The sequence below is a fragment of the Haliotis asinina genome, chromosome 8, assembly GCF_037392515.1.
Source record: "Haliotis asinina isolate JCU_RB_2024 chromosome 8, JCU_Hal_asi_v2, whole genome shotgun sequence".
In the NCBI taxonomy this organism is placed as follows: Eukaryota; Metazoa; Mollusca; class Gastropoda; order Lepetellida; family Haliotidae; genus Haliotis; species Haliotis asinina.
In genome coordinates, this window is record NC_090287.1 from 49680976 (window position 1) to 49699755 (window position 18780).

The following is an 18780-nucleotide window of genomic DNA, read 5'->3' on the forward strand; positions in this document are numbered from 1 at the left end:
TTACAGGCTCCACCATATACAATGGAGCCATAATCAAGTGATGACCGGATCAGTGATCGATAAAGCTGCAGAAGGGTAATCAGATTAGAATTCTGTTTTCAGATTAGATTTTTCATGTATCGAAACGTCGCACTCTCGAAATGATACAAGTTGTTTTCCATACCGTTTGTTCACATTTTATGTCCCACATTCCAAGATACCACTGAAAAAGTTATTGTATTTTTCAAACTGTTATATAATGCTAACATGTGTCCTCTGACGTTTACTGACAACACCAGTGAAATGCTGAGCTCCATTTGTGAAATTTAGATGACAGACCATCTTGCTTTGTGTCGGGAAGTCTGGTGGTTCGCATCTTTGATGTCTGCACTCATGCATTTGTACATACTTTTAGAATGTTTCAGATTGGGTCGTGCGGCTTGGGGTTCTATTTCATGAGGGTTTCAGCGCTCAGAGGTTTGGGGAAAACGAAAGACGATTATGTGATGGTTTTATGAATTTATTTTTCAGATGTGTCATATCGGCTTGTTCTGCGCGTCACCTTGTCTGTTCGGTCTTGACTTGCCATTGCATGTGTTCGTAAGAAATATCAGCAGCAGGGCAGGATGAGTTCACTTTAAAAATGTAACAGAAGTTCAAGGCACCTTTGTAACCCAATCGTGCTGCCAGTGATATTTTTACTTTGTCGTTTAATACCACAATCAACAATATTCCAGCTATCTGGCAGTAAGTCTGGACCAAATAATCCAGTGATCACATACATGTATAAGCATCGGTCAAGGCATTTGGGACACGAAGACGTGTCAACCAAGTCAACGAGCCTGACCACCCGATGCCGTTATTTGCAACTACAAGCATGTGTTGCTGAAGACCAATATTATGCCAGTAATTGCCCCGACATGAAAATGGTGCACCTGTCATGGACATACTATCACCAGTCTAAGTAAACTTAGCCCCAGTGTTATTCGTTACACTCCTACACTGGGTCTAACAAACCCTTGTAGGAGGTCGCGTCAGGTAATCTTTGAGATTGACCATACAGAGCACAGCTTACTAAATCTCGAAGGTGGACATTCGCACATACCTTTTGAACATTCATCCACTCAAAGGTTTGTACCCGAACGATTCCGAATGCTATTTCCCATACGATCGCTTCCGGGTGCTGAAAAATAGCGTTTTTTGACAATATTCAAGGATGCCATCTTGCGGAAATGTTAGCTAATGGTAATCATGTCAACAGAAACCAAAAAGCGTATATACTGCTGGTCAAATGTCAGTGTTATATGCGGATTTTCGTTTGTTGAGAGATCATTGTCAGTGACCGGTGTATTTTGTAAGTCCCACCAATGGCAATCCCTTAACAGTAGCCATTTTCTGGTTTAATCCGTTTATAAGTCTTGCATTTGATTGGACGGTCAATTTTCAACAGGGTAATTATAGTGGCAGAACATCTCCTTCTTCTGTATAAAGCCTGAAGCCTTGATATTTTCTGAGACAGTTTCTTGGTTTCGATGTTTTCCGGCGTTTTAGTATGAAAGACGAACGTTGAAACTGAGGAACCAGAATAGCTATCACTGTTCCCCTTCCCTGTAGTCTTTGTATGGTGACATTTACTGTCAGGTGATATCTTACAGGTGTCATCTGATTTGACATCCACGTGACCTTCCTTGATTTACGTCCGTACATCGACATCAGTACATCGATATACGTTTTCATTCTCTCCAAACAACAAATAGCACGAGATATCAACAGACATCACATAATGAACCGTGAACCTATACTGTATTGCAGGCCAAGGGAGAACATCAAAATTGAGTATACCCCGCTTTACAAGAACCCATACGGATATACACCGTGTAAATTTGGCCTGTCAATACCAATAACTTCACTGAACATAATGTTATGAATTTGGCACTAAGAAATGGCAAAAGGTTGTGGTGAATAAAATTTATTCACTTCAAAGTGTTCACATCAATTGCAAGTACACGATGCAGATACTGGTCCAGCAGTGTACCTTGGTACACTCAACTCAACCACATGTGGGGGAACTAACTAGGAAGCACACCGCACACAAGGGAAAGAGAAATCGTGTATGATATTACTCGTGGATGTTGCACTGTCTACACTTTTGATAGTTGACCTAATAATAATAATTCTGTCTTGATGATATGCTGAAAAGAGCTGCAAAAGAAGGAAATTTTCACAAGCCAAACAGACACAATTATCTCATATTTGATGAAAGAGGAAAGAGATGGATGACACATCTCCTTTAGCATCCTGGTGTATTTATGCACAATAGAGTGTTTATGTAACATGATATATTTGCGAGACAATGTCGCATTCACCATTATCCTTTTCTTCGTCATCTAACAGGATCTTCATAACCTTCCCTGTACTTTGTTTCCTTATCTGTAAGTCTGGTCTTTGCATGTGTCATCAATGTGACTGGTAAAGCAGGCTACGCGTACATCTGGTGTCGTCACTCACAGTTTCATAATGATTCCTAAACATACATGATATGATTGGATAAATAAATGTACTCTTTTAAAGTACTTGAGTAAACATCGGTACTCTATCCTGAAACAGAGACCTTACAGACTGTTTAATATTTTTGGTTTCTATGAGTGAAAACGTTAACAAAGAAAAACCGTTTTAAAGTGCTGACACATAGCTATCCTGAACCACCCATGCATGTAAGTATGTATCTGCACAGTGGACCTTGTTTACTGAAATAGCGATAAATTCCCATGCAGTACTTTAGGAACATTGAGATAAAGGCGATATGTATTAATCAACATAAGACTGTTTTATTACTGTAAATTTTATTCATATTGTTTAACAAACTTAATGTATCAGCAAATATCAAACGCAGCCTTCTCCTGGCACTACATTATTTACAGTGTGAATGAAATGTGCATTCAAGCTATACCTTCAGCTCAATGACCAACCCAAAATTACTTCCCTATTAAATCGTACCGCTCGTGCAAATGATAAAGAATGCAAATGCAAATATCCAATATAAACACAGTGCACGTATCTACGTGAGCAATCATTCCTTTTAGACAGTATAAACCAGGAGTAAACAATTAGCGATAAATGTTATGAAAACATAGAAGCAGCCGAAAGTTCACATCCGTTTGTAGCAGTACGGAAAAGCAGATCACAACTACTGCTTGACAAGTATTAGATGGGCCACAACCTGGCACTGGCAAATGACCCCAATTTGCATATATGGAAACGCCCCCTAAGACATTCCATTTGAAACAAGAGCTGAACAGGTTGTCGTCTAATATTGAAACGTTCAATTTCCTCATGCGATTGTTATATCATACTACTGGACACGTGTTAAACAGAAGTGGCATTGAGTTCACGCCACGGTCAGCATGTAGTACACGTGCTTAATCCCCGATCTACCTCATGTACCTGCAGCAACCAAGTGTACTTGTCTACATTCCCTGCCCCTCCTGCTTGTCACAAAAGCGTTTACTGCGTAGGGCCGTCTAATGCGCGTCAAGTAGTAGGGACGATCGTTTAGTGAAATGAGTCAACATGCAAACATTGACCGAAAGGTATCAATAACACCAATCACATGAAAATATCAACAAAACCCTTTGCATAACTATAGAAGACATGAGGACAGTTTCCTTTGTTGGACATAATAAAAAATCGCTTTGAAACAGTGATGACACCGGGTGTTCTAAACCACACCATTTCCCGCCCCATCGTTAATTGTCGTTACAAAGATAACAGAAATCAAATATTAGGGAGCAAGATGATCTTGTCTGGATGAACCCCTTACTGTAATATCAATGAAAATCCTACAATCATTCCCCATTTTACGAGCAGATGCAACGCGATATCTGCTAGTTAGTGCACCATCAATACAGCTGATTATGTGTTATAGTAATCAGTGGTCTTGACATTAGTACCAGACGTGTGGTTGTAGGTGTCATCAAATCTGTTCACAACCAGTCCTACAATAGCAACATCATAGTCACCGTTTTCAAACCCCTTATTTAACGCGCCTATGTGACTGTACGATCCTTCTGCCTTTCTCGACCTTTCCCTTTGCTTTGTGGTGTCGTAGTGTCCCTCTGCCGCGCCCGCTGCTTCACACAAACCAACGTCACTTTTACTTCTTTCTGTAGAGCTGTGCTCCTCGAGGATGTGGTACTGAATCTCCTTGGTGCTGTTCCCCCCCTCTACATCAGTATCACGGTTGTTGGCGTATTCTTTGTCGGTGTGAGCGTTGAGAGTCGCTGCTGTCCCGGAAACAGCAGTTAATGGCTGCCCGTCCAGTGTGTCAGGGGTTACAACAGAATATGCTCCATTGTCTGTCTGTATCCCGAGACCATCATAGGTCGTGTTTTCTGTGGAGTTCATCGGCTGATTCCTGTCTTTTAGTTTCGAATTCAGTTTGCGTTGCCTGTAACATAATTTGCTGTGAAACATGTAATTGGTTAGGTAATGGCCGTTATGTGTACTTTATTCCAGTGTAAGTAAAAACACCTAGTAGGAGGTCGCGTCAGGTAACCTTTGAAATGGACCAATCAGAACTCAGCTTACCAAATTGAGAAACTGGACATTCGCACAAACCTTTTGAACTTTAACCTCGGAAAGGTTTGTACCCGAGCGATTCCGAATGATATTTTCCATACGATCGCCATCGGGTAAATGCACATGGAGCAATGCTGTCTAGTACTAGTGAGTAAACAGTCTCTGAAAATAGCGCTTTTGTCATCAAAAAGCCCTAAGCATATATACTGCAGGCCAAATACTTGTGTTTTATGCGGATTTTCGTTTATTGAGGGATCAGTGTCTTTGACTAGAGAATTTTTAGGTCCACCAAACCCTCAACAGTAACCGTTGTCTAGTTAGATCCGTTCACCCTTCTCGCGTTTGACTGGACGGTCATATGTGACTCAAAGGTTTCGTTAGACTCAGTAGCTGACTTTATTCTAAAACCATCCTGCCAACACATGATACAATAATATGACATTAACACAATGATATGATGCCAAATCTTATACTATCCGTTTGTGGTGTCTTGGTGTTTGGAATCTCACCTTTGTAGGAGAATCACAAGAGTGATAACTGTCAGTAGGAAAATCACATTGCCCATTGCCAGTCCGATGATTACACCTTGAAATATATGAAAATATGTTTGCCAACAGCGCTAATAAACGTACAAACATGAAACATACATTATAGAAAGAAGAAATCAAGAAAACATGGGCATATGCAATAGGTATGTGCAGTGGAGCAAAAAAATTCAGTGTCGAATGGACACTAGAAACTAGAAATTATACTATGCCATGTAAACATGACTCGGGGTACGTTTCAGACATTGATCTTTCAGCTTGGTCGAGCGTAATTCCACTTTGTTTAACGCGAATGCCAATACTTTTATATATAATTTTCAATTTGTAACGGGCGTGATACATTTGTTTCAGTATTTTCTTTTATCAAGCACTGTTGGTGATACTGTAATTATTGTGATGGACAAACCATTTTTAAGAATTAAGAAACGAACTCCTCTGTATGACGAGAAATCGCTTTTACAACAGGGCTACCCTCGGCGACTGCAGTGGATACCTACCCCTTGGATCATCAGCATGTCCACCTGACTGACTGTCGGTTGAAGGATGGGAAGGATCCATCGTGGAATCTCCCCCTGACAAACCGGACGGAGTTGATGATAGTATTGACGTTGACCCAGATGCGATGTTGATAAGTAATATTGTCTCAGTAAGCAAATAAATATATCCAATATTCGGTTATCTCATTACAACTGTTACGTAAATGATGCTACATGATGCAGTATTTATTAACTCTTTTAAAGGATATTTTATCATGTACGAAACTTATGTATGCGAATAGATTATAGAGAATCCGTTTGTGCTTACCATTAAGGGAACCAGTAGACTAAGGTAGATATTCGCCTCACATGATATTTACCTTCACAAATAAAAGCAAGGCGTAAATGGCAAGGAACCATGTACGTCATCCAACGTCCATTGTATCTCAAAGCTAAGCACGTTGATGTTGGTGAACTAATCCACGGAAGGTACTCTTCATATCCAACTTCCTCTGGAAACAAACAAGCAATTCAGGCAGCTGAAATAATTGTGCTTTCATAAAACGTCTCAGTTACAATGAAGCTGAAATATTCCTTTGTGCGTCGTTAACCAACAAAGAAAGAAACAAACAAAAAGCTGACTCACTTAAAGCAAATGGTTGACTATACTTGACTTTTAATATTTGCTATTTGCTTTATAGGCTAAAGTATTCATTAAAGTCAGACAAACGCCTACCCCTGAGGCAGAATACTTAGTAATGCCACGAAAAGGTGAATGTTAAAACTCGTCTCCGTAGGATACAGTGCATTGGATGCTCTGAATGTGTACGGTGTAGTGTTTACTCATTATACGGTGGAGCTCCGTAAATCAGGCACTTTACATTCCAAACCATCCGTAATTCCCAATATAGTCCCACAAAGTCGTCTTTCCTGATTAACCACAGAATCTCCAATCCAATCGTCAGAAACAGGAATTAGAACTCGTATGTGTGACTTTGTTATGACCATCAACTTCGATACAAATGTTGCCGATAATTAACATGGATGGCTTCGAGAAGAGATGCAACACGTGTATTTCTCCTACAAGCTACATATTTCATAACACGAGTTAACAGGCCACGAATATATAACGTCAGAGTCAGAGAAAAAAACCCCAGATAATCTGCCGAAACCGAATCCAAAAGGCAAAATACATATGAAAAGTAAATGCAGAAATTTCGGAAAATCTAGTTGCGTTGAATAGGTGGACAGATTTGTATGTGGCAATGGTATGGTGTCTTTGGCCATATGATACAGATATAGACCAACCATAGTCTTTGATCAAGCGGACAATACGCTAATCTCAACTCATTTCTTATAATAACGTCCCTGTTTCCAGTCATCCAACTCGAAATATGAGCCCAGTTTGAAAACACTGAGCTTGACATTGTATTTCGTGCGGTTAACCTTTCTGATGATAGTGGAAACACATCTTGATCACACTCCTGCTGATTTCATGGCGTCAAGCTGAATTAGTCATAGAGGTTATTAAAACCCTATAACCTTATAACCTTATAACCTTATAACCTTGTCCTTTAAACCCCCTGACATTTGTATTTCTACTGCGTAATGAATTCTTGAAACACATACACTCAAAGATTTGATACGATTTTGTGTAATTTTAATAAAAATAATTCTCGTAACCATAAAGGCAGCTCTTTCTATAAGTATTTCTTTTCAGCCAGCTTTGCATTAACCATTCAAAGTGACAGATAAGAACGAAAAGAAAACAAAATATTACAAAAACATACCATTGGCCCATCTCTTTGTGCTTTTCAATGTGAGTCCAATCCAAAGGGGATATTTGAGGCCCGAAATATTTTTTACATCCTCAACAGCTGAAGTGTTTAGTTTGATCAGATCATTTGACATATGAGCCTGTATCCAGGACTGCCCTCGCGTCGACACACACACCATCCCGCTGCAACTTGCGTTGTGTCTACCTGCAAAGAATGAATAACCAGGTGAGATAACCTCATGTGCATCTTTTAAAATGTGAAGGTAGCCATGGGTAACAAAATATATCCAAAACAATCCACTGGACAATTTTAGGACTGATAACATTCAATCCACTGTATTGATATTCTTTGTAAATTGTGAACTGTTCCCATAGTATACATTGTAGAGCGTTTGAGGTCACTCAAGATGAATTGACGACTGAATTATATTCTGAATCCATTACATGCCTCTCTAGCTTTGTTTTCTGTTATTTCAAATCTTTCACTGCTAGAATGCGAGGATGTTCTAATCCTGCGATATGCATGCACGTGATAATTAGGAATTGTGTTCAGATTTGGTCCAAGTGTGCCATTTAATATTTCATTACATGATACAGGAACTGTTGATTATGTAAAAACGTGACGTAATCAAATCTATGTAATGCTTAAGATAAGATAAGTCATATTCACCGTGGGAATAATATGCAAATCCACGCTTTCTTCCTCGTATACAGTTGCAGTAATAGTCAAGCTTAATTGTTGATTGGTTGTTTGGTACATAAGCACATACTCCAGTCCTCGTGGGTTTAAATCTGAGTCCTCCTAAGAAGGGGAAAGGGAGGTAAAAATATGCATGTTATTTTTTACTCCACTTACAGCTTTAGATCCTAATTTCTTAGATTACACTTTGCTGGTGAAACAATGTTTCCATGCTTCTTTTCTGTTGACCAGAATACAACCTGAACAATTGAAGGCAACCAGCACATATACATCCCGTATAACATTCAGACAACAACGTGGTTATCAGATTATCAGAATGTTAATGTGAACCTCTGAATTAAATCAAGGTGCGAAACAGATAAAATGAAATGAGTGAGTGAGTTTAGTTTTACGCCGCTTTTAGCAATATTCCAGCAATATTACGGCGGGGGACACGAGAAAATGGGCTTCTCACATTGTACCCATGTGTGGAATCGAACCCGGGTCTCCGGCGTGACGAGCGAACGCTTTAACCACTTGGCTACCCCGCCGCCCAGATAAGATGGAACATGGTAATATGTTGGCTATAGTCTTTTAATCATCATAATGGATATTTCATAATGTTAGTGAAAGCACTTGCCAGTATTAAGTGTATAGACTGACAATCCATGTGCGTCACCACACATTTCATCAGGGTTTCCCGGGCACGGCATGTCGCCTGCACTCTCATTGTTCACTGTGTTAGACTGGTTGAGACAATAACACTTCTGTTCCTAAAAACAAACACAAATTGAGTTGAGTGAGTGAGTTTAGTTTTACGCCGTACTCAACAATGTTTAGTCTATATGATGGCGATCGGTAAATAAACAAAGAACAACCAAGAAACAAAGACAACAATAAAGTTACAAAAAGCACTCACGAACAAAACATTTGTAATGCACAGTGCAGTGGTTCTTTCGTTATGATTGTGTTTCTGTACAACACATTAATTATCATTGTGTGTGTCTGTACAGCACTCACTACATTTACATATTATAAAAGCGTCCCTCCTAGACTTCCTTTATGTGCCGTAAGTGAGTTTTCAAAGAATAGTATGTGATCAAAATCTTTTTATCGGTTTGGGATCGGTACTTTTCGTTCATCTTACACTCAAGCCCAGTTTCCTGCTGTATTTACAGCGTAGGTGACACTCGTAAATGGAATTATAAAGTAATAGTTTGTGATCCATCCCCTCCTGTAGTCGTGTGTACCCATCATACTTGTACAGTGGAGTACCATCTTCTGAAATACCAGACATTATATTCATCAATAAAAGAAATAACAGCATAGATCTATAACCAAGGTCACTTCATGTATACACATGTTATTAACTGTTCAGTAGTAGGCAGTGGTCTCATTCAGACGTACCTGTCCATATCCACGTTGAATACCTCATGGCTCCTAACCAGTAGGAAGTATTGCGGTGTAGGTTTGTAGGAAGAATGTTTTTATGTGAGACAAACAGATCTCTCCCCTGCTCCATCCTGCAACTTTCCCTGGCATCCCACCAGCTGCTTTTCGTCTCGTTTACCTTCTCCTCCTCCTTCTCAAAAGCAGCAGAGGGTGCTTTGGAAAAATGTACACTCTAACACTCATTTACGATGATCGTCTGAGGATCCACCTCCTGTGGGAAAACCTACTAGCTTCTAGAACGGATGAACTTTAAACCTTATCCTGAACATATTATGTGGCTCCACAAATGATGGCAGCCCTTGTAGAATGCCATTCAAACCAATGTTTATGACTACTTTGAAATTCATCAAGGCATTTCTTCCGACCTGGAAAAGGATGCCCCCCATGTGATGAATGTGAATGTTAGCAAAGACCCACGCATTACAGATCTGTTTACGGAAGTAAGACATCATTGTAACCTCTCAGTGATTGCCTTGAATAAAAACGTGTATTACAGTAAGGGTCCTATACAATGAAGGAACTGTCATTATCTGCTTCTGTTCAGTAACCTTATCGATCAACAACCCATCATGACTTTGACGAGACAGATGTGTTGTGACTTATTGGTTGATCTAAAATCCGGAACACCCCCGCCCCACCCCTCTGCAACTTTGTCCTAATGCATTCAGTTGGAAAGGGTACCTACTTAAAAGGTCAGAGTGATCAGATGTGAAGAACACCTCTCAACTATGCCATCTTGTGATGGCTGTGGTCTCTTGTCTCAAGGCTTCAGTGGGTAAACCAGCGAAGCCCCAAGTTAAACGGAAGTGGGATAAAGGCAACATCTCTCCTATGAAAGCACCCTGTCCCTGGTGGATTGTGATTTTTTTCGTGGACAAGTGTGTAGCAATCACCACAGCTTACAGAAACGTTTACACAATAAACATTTTCCTGAGATGGACGAAAATGAGTCAGTCAGTGGTGACAATATGAATAAGATGGCTGATCGCGAAGAGGAGGTATAAGACAAATGTATTCACGCATACATGAGCTGAATAAACACTTACTGATGAGAAACAGCAACTGTACATGAAACGAGATTGAAACCAAGACATGATCCAAGTGAAATTAAGGAAATTTATCTGGAGCCCATTTGAAGAGATGTATTTATGACTTATCTGTAAAATATGCAGTGGGGTCCAAATACTCGTGAATTACTCAAGCAAAGACTCAAACAAAGTGTTTGACAATGTGTTTTCCACACTTTAGAGACACAAGGCTTGGGTAGAAGACCTCTCTGATGATGATAATGATGACGAAATATCATTTAACTATTACATAGCCATTACCAATGTTCACGTGTATTGTGAGTCGTTTTGGTCTTCAAGGGCTGTTTTACACCCATATCCATTTTGTGTCTGAACCGTTTGCGAACTGATTTGATAGAACCGGTTTTAGGTCGAGACAGTTTGGCGCCACTTTGATGTTCTTTGTCTAGCGCGATGTGCAAATGGCTCACTGTTAGTGCTGGAGGTTTCCTGACACAGTAGGTGTGGAATTGGTGGTGGATCATCCTGTGTTCTGATTTGTGAATATTTTTGCAATCCAAAGAATGTACTGCGTGAACAATATTGTTCGTTTGTGTTAGACAGTGTGCAGCCTATTGTGTGTTGTATATCATGATGTGAATGTCAACGTATTATTAGTTCACATCTGCGTGTACATTTGCACAACTTCCTTTATTCTAACTTCGTTTGGAAAACGACGAACCTAGGAAAACGTACTATGATTGGATTGTTCTTATTGAGTGAGTGAGTGAGTGAGTATTTAACGTCAAATCGGCAATATTGCAGCAATATCGTGACGAGAACGATTAATCACAGAAATACAAATGAATTAATAACACACACGTTGTAAATACCTGTCAACGATGGACAGTAAAACTAACTAGAATATCACAGAATATAATGCAAAGCTAGTGATTAGATCTAAAACAATGTATCTACAGAGGACAATACAATATAAAAATGGGCTATAGGTTGCCAACAACTGAAGGTAGATCACCATACTAAGGACCATGGGGATTTACAGTACATTTGCTTCCTGCATGGACCCTACCTGGATTTACACCATCCCTTCAGCTGTTAGCAATTTGGACAAATCTAAGCATACAGTAAAAGAACATTTACTCTACGATTAAAAAAAACCTGGAAAAATTAAATATACATCAAATGTTTTTGGACTTAAGTACCCTCTCAGGAGGACAATTATTTTACAGTACTTCAACCCCCTTTGAGGGTACAGCCACTAACGATTTGAGTTACTAATTTAATCTTCCAATCATAAAGTATTTATCTATTTACAATTCATTCAACAAATCTAATTCCTTTTAAAATGCAATAATTAAACGAGGACGAACATTGCTCCTTCATAGTTTGTGAATTAAAATACTGATCCCTTGTGATGGAATGGTCAACACAGTCAAGCAGGTTATGCTTGACTGTGATTCTTTCATCACAAGGGATGCAGAACCTTTCAATAGGTATTCATGAGTATATCTCGTATGGCCAATACGACATCGCGGCAAAATGACCTCTTCAAATCTGGACTGACAACCCAGGTGGGTATACCCAATATGAGGTTTCATTGCATGTAATTTATTTATTCCCATTTGGGTGTCCCACTTCTTTTGCATCAGATCACAGATATACGATGTAATTGCAGCTTTATAATCAGAGTATGGAATAAGAAGTGGTGTCACAGACTTGTTGAGTGCTGCCTTGGCAGCAAGATCAGCCATTGTATTACCAGAAATGTCTATGTGGCTTGGTAACCAACAAAAGACGATGTCGTATTGGCCAGTAGCAAGATCATTATACAATTCGATAATTTCTATTAAAAGTGGATGTTTACAAGACATATTCTTAATAGCCTGAAGACAAGAAAGGGAATCTGAAAATATGATATATTGTTTATATTTAGGCTGTCTTTGAATATATTTAAGAGCTGTTAATATGGCGTTTGCTTCTGCAGTAAATATAGAGCTGTTATCTGGTATTCTAGTAGACATTGTTCTGGATCCAGTGACAGTGGCACAAGTCACTGCGCCACCGTCCTTGGACCCATCTGTAAATATGGATTTATAATTGCTATATTTATGTTTTAATTGACTATATTCCTGCTTATATTGTAATTCATTAGTTTCTAATTTTTAAAACTTTGTTAGTGTTAGGTCAACTTGTGGCCTCACCAGTTGCCAAGGAGGAGAAGAAAAGAACCGGGAAGGAGAAATATTCTCCATCTGAATGCCGGCAGCAGAAACGAATTGTTGGATTCTTATCCCAAGAGGTGGAACAAATGAAGATTTTTTGTTATACAAATCCTCATAAAGAGGATTAAAAACGCAGTTATGAGCAGGATTGGATTCATTAGAATATAACTTTGTGATATATTGTAAAGACAATTTGATACGGCGAAGTTTTAAAGATGGCTCATTGGCCTCAACATGGAGACTGTCAATGGGAGATGTTTTGAAAGACCCAAGACAAAGTCTCAGGCCTTGGTGGTGTACAGAATCTAAGAGGTTTAAGTTGCTTTTGCAGGCTTCACCTTATACGATGGAGCCATAATCAAGTTTCGACCGGATGAGTGATCTGTATAAATGAAGGAGGGTAGTCTGATCCCCTCCCCACTTTGAACTGGACACGACTTTTAATACATCTAATGCCTTCAGACATTTAGTCTTCAGATACTTAATATGTGGTAGAAAGGTCAAATGTTTGTCAAAAATCAGTCCCAGAAACTTGGCTTCCTTTACAACGTTATTTGAAAGCCATCCACGAACAGTTCGGGATCTTTATGAGGCTTATATTTCCGACAGAAATGTATACATTTTGTCTTCATCTGTGAAAATTTAAAGCCATTCTCAAGTGACCATTTATGAATTTTGTTTAAACACATCTGTAATTGCCTCTCAATCGTATGCATATTTTTACCACGACATTAAAATCATCCACAAACAATGACCCATCTATTGAGTCATTTAAAACTTTTGAGAGACTATTTATCTTTATACTGAATAAAGTGACAGACAAAATACTGCCTTGAGGAATCCCCTGATCCTGATTATAATAGTCAGACAAGGTTGATCCAACACGAACTTGAAATTGTCTGTCTGTTGAAAGCTGGGGTATAAAATGTGGCAAACGGTCTCTCAAACCAAATTCATGTAAATCTCCTAAAATACCATTTTTCCATGTGGTATCATAGGCTTTCTCCAGGTCAAAAATATTGATACAGCATGTTGGTTATTGACTATGGAATTTTTAACAAACGATTCTAGTCGAACCAAATGGTCAATAGTGCTTCTACTTTTGCGAAAACCACATTGGATGTTAGTAATAAGGTTATTAGATTCAAGAAGCCATACTAATCTATTATTTACCATGCGTTCCATGGTCTTGCAAACGCATCTAGTTAGTGAAATAGGTCTATAGTTCGTTGGATCTGTATGATCACGACCAGGCTTAGGTATTGGTACAACAATGGCATGACACCACGAAGGAGGACAGTGCCCTGTTGTCCAAATATGATAAAAAAATGTTCACAAGTGTTTCAAGACATACAGTGGGTAAATGTTTCAGGAGCTGGTAGTGGATATTATCAGCGCCTGTTGCGGTATCATGAGCCTGCTCTACGGCAGTATTCAGCTCTTGTAGTGAAATTACTTCATTATAGTCTTCGCAATTATCAGAATGAAAGTTCAGTTTTTGCTTCTCTTGATGATTTCTATATTTCTGAAACGTTGGATTATAATTGGATGAAGACGAATGTGCTAGAGTGCCATCGAGTGTCAACATGGACGATGTTGCAACGGAAACCAGACTGCAACACCAGGGCTACAGTGATGTTATACTCCAGAAATAAGGACATAAATACCTAAGAAATCTAAAAGATCAAATGCCAGGCTGGTTCGGCCCATGACATAAGTCCTCAGAAACTCAGAATTTAGAGGTCCATACCACCAAATTGGCCACCGCCCTCTGGCATTAGACTCAAGGCAATTAAATGTAACAATGATTTGTATATTGAAATTGATAATCAGAAGAACCAAGACCCAATATGTTGAATGTGAAAAAAGTGTGCTATGAACAGGGCTTGGCATGACCAGCCGATTGGTTGAACCGGGCCCATTCAACCACCCGTATAGGTGAAGTTAGGGCCAAAGCGGTGTGTTGAGCAACAGGAACACGGTTGCAGGCCCTATTGCCCTCAACCACCAGGATCCCTTCCTCCACCGACACAGGGTTGCAACCCACGGCAAACAGGTTGGTGGACCAAATATCCCCCGGGTCCACAACGGGGCTGTCGGTGAGCTCTTAGCATTACCCAGCACCCACCACGAGGAGGTGGCTCGCCACGGGTGCCGATTGTGCTTATTGTGTGGGATTTAGATTGTATGACACAAGTTACTCATTGTACATGAATATTATAGGTGAAGTGTACATAGTGATAATAATTATGATTTCAACTAGAATAACATTCAGGGCCCACTTGCACAGAGCAATCTTACTTACAGTCAATCTTAGGCGCCTACAATCAACTTTACAATCACCATACAATTGCACAAACACGATCTTAAGACAGCGTGGATTTAAGATCGCAATCTTAACTAAGATCGAACTCTTCAACGTTGGAGGTAGATATTTCTTAAACTCGACTCCTGTCTACATGTGTCTTCAAGTGCGCATAGCATGCACTTGAAAAAAAAAAAAAAAAAAAAAAACAAGCAAGAAAACCCCAAAAATCTTTGTAATGATAACGTGGAAGTTAACATATATGGTAACTCGTACCTCTTGGGCTATTCTTCATTTTTTCTACATTCTAATATTATTCATGAACTTAGAATGCCATACTGCAACCACAAAAATATCACGTTTTATGATAAAATATTGAAATGCAAGTAAAGGACATTAACAAATTTGGGTTTTGAGTTACTGACCTAGTACTCATGAAAACTAAAAGAAAACTTGAATTATAAACAACATTTCCTTATGATACAACACCTAAATGTACCATGATTTGTCAATGCCTATCAATGAATCTGTGTTTGGCATCTGGTTGGTGTTATTTGGAGTAAAATCCCAAACATATCCCACAAGCATTAGACGTGTAAAGATATGAAAGTGGGAGTGTTGTGGAAAATGCATGACAGGGAAATATGAAAACGTTATTATTCCGTGTGTTTTTTATGTGTTGTTAAATACTTATCTACAGTATGTTAATTGCTTTACGCTATTTTGTTGATAATTATTTTTTCTTTTTGTTAAAAAACTTTTTACGCAAATTTCACATGCCTCAGCAAGTGTATTTTCCTGTTTGAAGAATACTTGTATTAGAATGCATAGATTAAAAATTGAAAGAAATATAAATTTGTACGTTAACCAACTGAGGATTATTGATACGTCTTTGATCGAAAAGAAATATATGTGGAGATCTGCGCTGTCACAATATAACATACATTGTATTTGGGCATGGCAGATTTTACAGCAACGGTATAATACGCAAAGGGAAACCACTCCCATCTTGCGTAAATACTAACATTAGCTGCCCTTGAGTTATTGAAAAGGCCATGGCCACTGCTAAGCGCATGCAGACACTCTTCGTTACTATCCTTTCCTTGTTTATAAAAAAGGTACAGTGTATGATGTTCATACTTTTTCCAACACTGAATCGGGTGAGAATTGTACTCCATGATATCGACTCGATAATGATGTTGTTCACTACCGCAAATAACGATATTTCTGACGTTAAATCGATGTTGCACTCTCCGTGTTGTTGAAGTGTCGAAGCGAATCATACAGCTTTATGCAATATAAAAGCAATCCCCAAACCTAAAGCTAATTATTTGCGTGAAACTGACACCAACTTGAACGCCATTTTCCTACTGACTACAATGATCTTAGCTCCTTACAATTGGTTCCTGCCAATTGTAAGTTTTGATTGTAACTTACAATGATCTTAGCCTACAATCGCTTTGTGCAAGTGGATGGCGATTGTAGCCGAAGCCTATGATCGCGATCTTAAGGATTTACAATAAATGTAGCTCTAAGATCGTTTTGTGCAAGTGGGCCCAGGTTTCAATCTATTTTTTGTCAAAATCAGTAATGCCATTTTTCTTTTCACAATCGCAGCCAGGGGACGCGGTCTATGACCTAGTTTCACGCAGGCTAATTCTCCCAATAGGATAGTAAACGAAGACGTAGACGTGATGCCATGACGTCTCGCGGGTTTCCTTGGGGTCTGCGGTCATTAAGCTTCCAGTCGGCGTGAGCAATAAAGAAGTTGTTCATCAGTATATTGTCATCCTTCCTTTTCCTGACGCAGTTTGGTCGTGCTCAACGTTTACGATCAGACATGCCAGATTAGGGCGCAGATGAACTGCAGTTGAACAAATTGTCTTCAGTAGCGCTGGAGGTGAGAACCTCGTGGACAGTGTCAACGTTGATATTTATTTGATCGTCATCCAGGGGAATCTTACTGACGTATACGAGTATCGGGACCAGGTTTTCAGCTCAGGCCGTTTGCCATCTCTGAAGTTACATGGTCATGTACTGATATTTCAACACCTCAATGCTATCCCTTACACTGCACTCATGGACTGGCCGTTCATTTACCCAGACACGAAGCTGACAGAACACTGAAGGGTCAGCTCGAAAGACAAGTGAGCGTAGATGTACAAGAACATGGAAAAGAACTTGACGAATGGTGACAGCGTTCGATTAGAGTGATCCGCGGAGGTCACACTCGATATTGCCATGCATTCGTTATTCTTGCAATAAAACAATGATGCAATCCACCTTTCATCGTCTGTAATGTTACCGTGTGATAGCAGCATGATGCATATCTAGTTCCATCACAATGCACAAACTGCTTCCATTTTGGGATTCAATTTAACAATTGTCAAGTGTTGACAAATAACTCAACCAACATATTATGTTTTACTATATCTATATATGCTATTACACACAATGAGCAAAGAACAATTGCATTATCACGACTTCTAGATGTGTTCTGAATGACAGCCGACATTTTCTTTTGATCACGTTACTTTGATCATGTGAGGGAGTGAAAATAGTTCCGGCAGCACGCAAGTTAGCCAAACTGCCAATCATTTTAATGTTTATGGTAGGACAATCTACAGAATACAAGAGTGTTATGAGTTCAGTAATAGCATCCAAGATCGTCCATGCATGTACCTAACAGTCAGTTGCCTTCTTCAAGCGGCTAATTCATTCCAAGTACAGATGATGCAACGCTTTCGTCGATGTCCATGGAAGCCATACACAATGCTGACTTTACGGTATCTTAATGATACCATTTTTGGTGATTTTGTTTCTATGAACTCTAAGTGTGATTCCCGCAAATGTGTTAACCATAATTTTTTCAAGTTTGAACTCAATCCTCCGTTTCTATTGCAACTAAAGGTGAATTAAAGTGTGTGCTTCGAGAAACCACTATCAGTGCGACATTTCTTTTGTGTTTCAGTATATTAGAAACAACTGCATGTTGGTGTGACTTTATCACAATATGAGAGCGTTAACCTTAATTATTGCCATTTTATCAAATGTTCTTCTCACGTGGATAACATAAAACATTGAAATGTCTCAGTAGAAATATCAGAGATAGATATAGGAAACACAACACAAAATTACTGACGTTCCCTACATCTCTGGTGCCTCAGATTCAACTGATGCATAGTAAGAAGTGAACGAAAATACCATCTATGCTGACGATGTCGCACCGTTAACCCTTTCATTAGTTGTCTGTTGCAACCGTTCCCTTTACTGATTTGTTTAATGTCATCGTTCTAAATAAACTGTCCCTGGGTGAAGTGTGTACCTACGCATAGAAGGTCAGTGACACGTAAACGATCAACATTTTGCCAACGTTGCAAGATCAAAACTGTTAATTCCCCATCGTGTGTACGCTCTGTCGTAGGTCACGTACTGCCCTACCTTCGAGCTTGATTTCTTCATATTTAAAACATATGTATTCAGCCAAGTTGTACTATAGATTACAAACTGTATTCAACGTAATAACGTCACTAAAGAAATAGAACATTCATAAATTGTTTAACCAAAAGGCACAGAAAACAAATACATTGACTTACATATGCTGACACTACTTGCATATACACAATGCAGGTAACAAACAAGCAGCCTCACGATCCACATGGCTCCGATCAACAAGGAAGTAAAACAAGCACAGGTGTAGAGAGGAAAACTGAGGGTAATAATGTGACATCATGATATC

At 39.2% G+C, this 18780-nt stretch overlaps 1 protein-coding gene across 3 annotated transcripts; it reads right to left on the reverse strand.

Moving 5' to 3' along the window:
* Window positions 1-1932: 1932 nt before the first annotated feature.
* LOC137294116 (uncharacterized) lies at window positions 1933-18780 on the reverse strand. 3 transcript variants are annotated; one of them, XM_067825072.1, is made up of 10 exons: window positions 18615-18780; window positions 9442-9604; window positions 9182-9315; window positions 8675-8807; window positions 8026-8157; window positions 7369-7560; window positions 5959-6090; window positions 5600-5674; window positions 5067-5142; window positions 1933-4426 (listed from the first exon to the last, which is right to left on the reverse strand). In XM_067825072.1, the coding sequence occupies exons 1-10, from the start codon at window positions 18699-18701 to the stop codon at window positions 3892-3894; spliced, it is 1659 nt and encodes a 552-aa protein (XP_067681173.1). In that variant the 5' UTR covers window positions 18702-18780; the 3' UTR covers window positions 1933-3891. The 3 variants fall into 3 exon arrangements, with proteins under 3 accessions (XP_067681173.1, XP_067681175.1, XP_067681174.1); XM_067825073.1 differs by lacking the exon at window positions 9442-9604 and having other exon boundaries at window positions 2784-4426; window positions 18638-18737; XM_067825074.1 differs by lacking the exons at window positions 9182-9315; window positions 9442-9604 and having other exon boundaries at window positions 18638-18714.

What these genes read in the sequence shown, in the direction of transcription:
- LOC137294116 (XM_067825072.1), bottom strand. Translation starts at nt 18,701, where the DNA reads ATGTGGATCGTGAGGCTGCTTGTTTGTTACCTGCATTGTGTATATGCA. An exon ending in CCTTGCTTTTATTTGTGAAG is followed by an intron (nt 5,675 to 5,958) that starts GTAAATATCATG and finishes CCGGTTTGTCAG; the next exon opens with GGGGAGATTCCACGATGGAT. An exon ending in CTTGTGATTCTCCTACAAAG is followed by an intron (nt 4,427 to 5,066) that starts GTGAGATTCCAA and finishes ATTATGTTACAG; the next exon opens with GCAACGCAAACTGAATTCGA.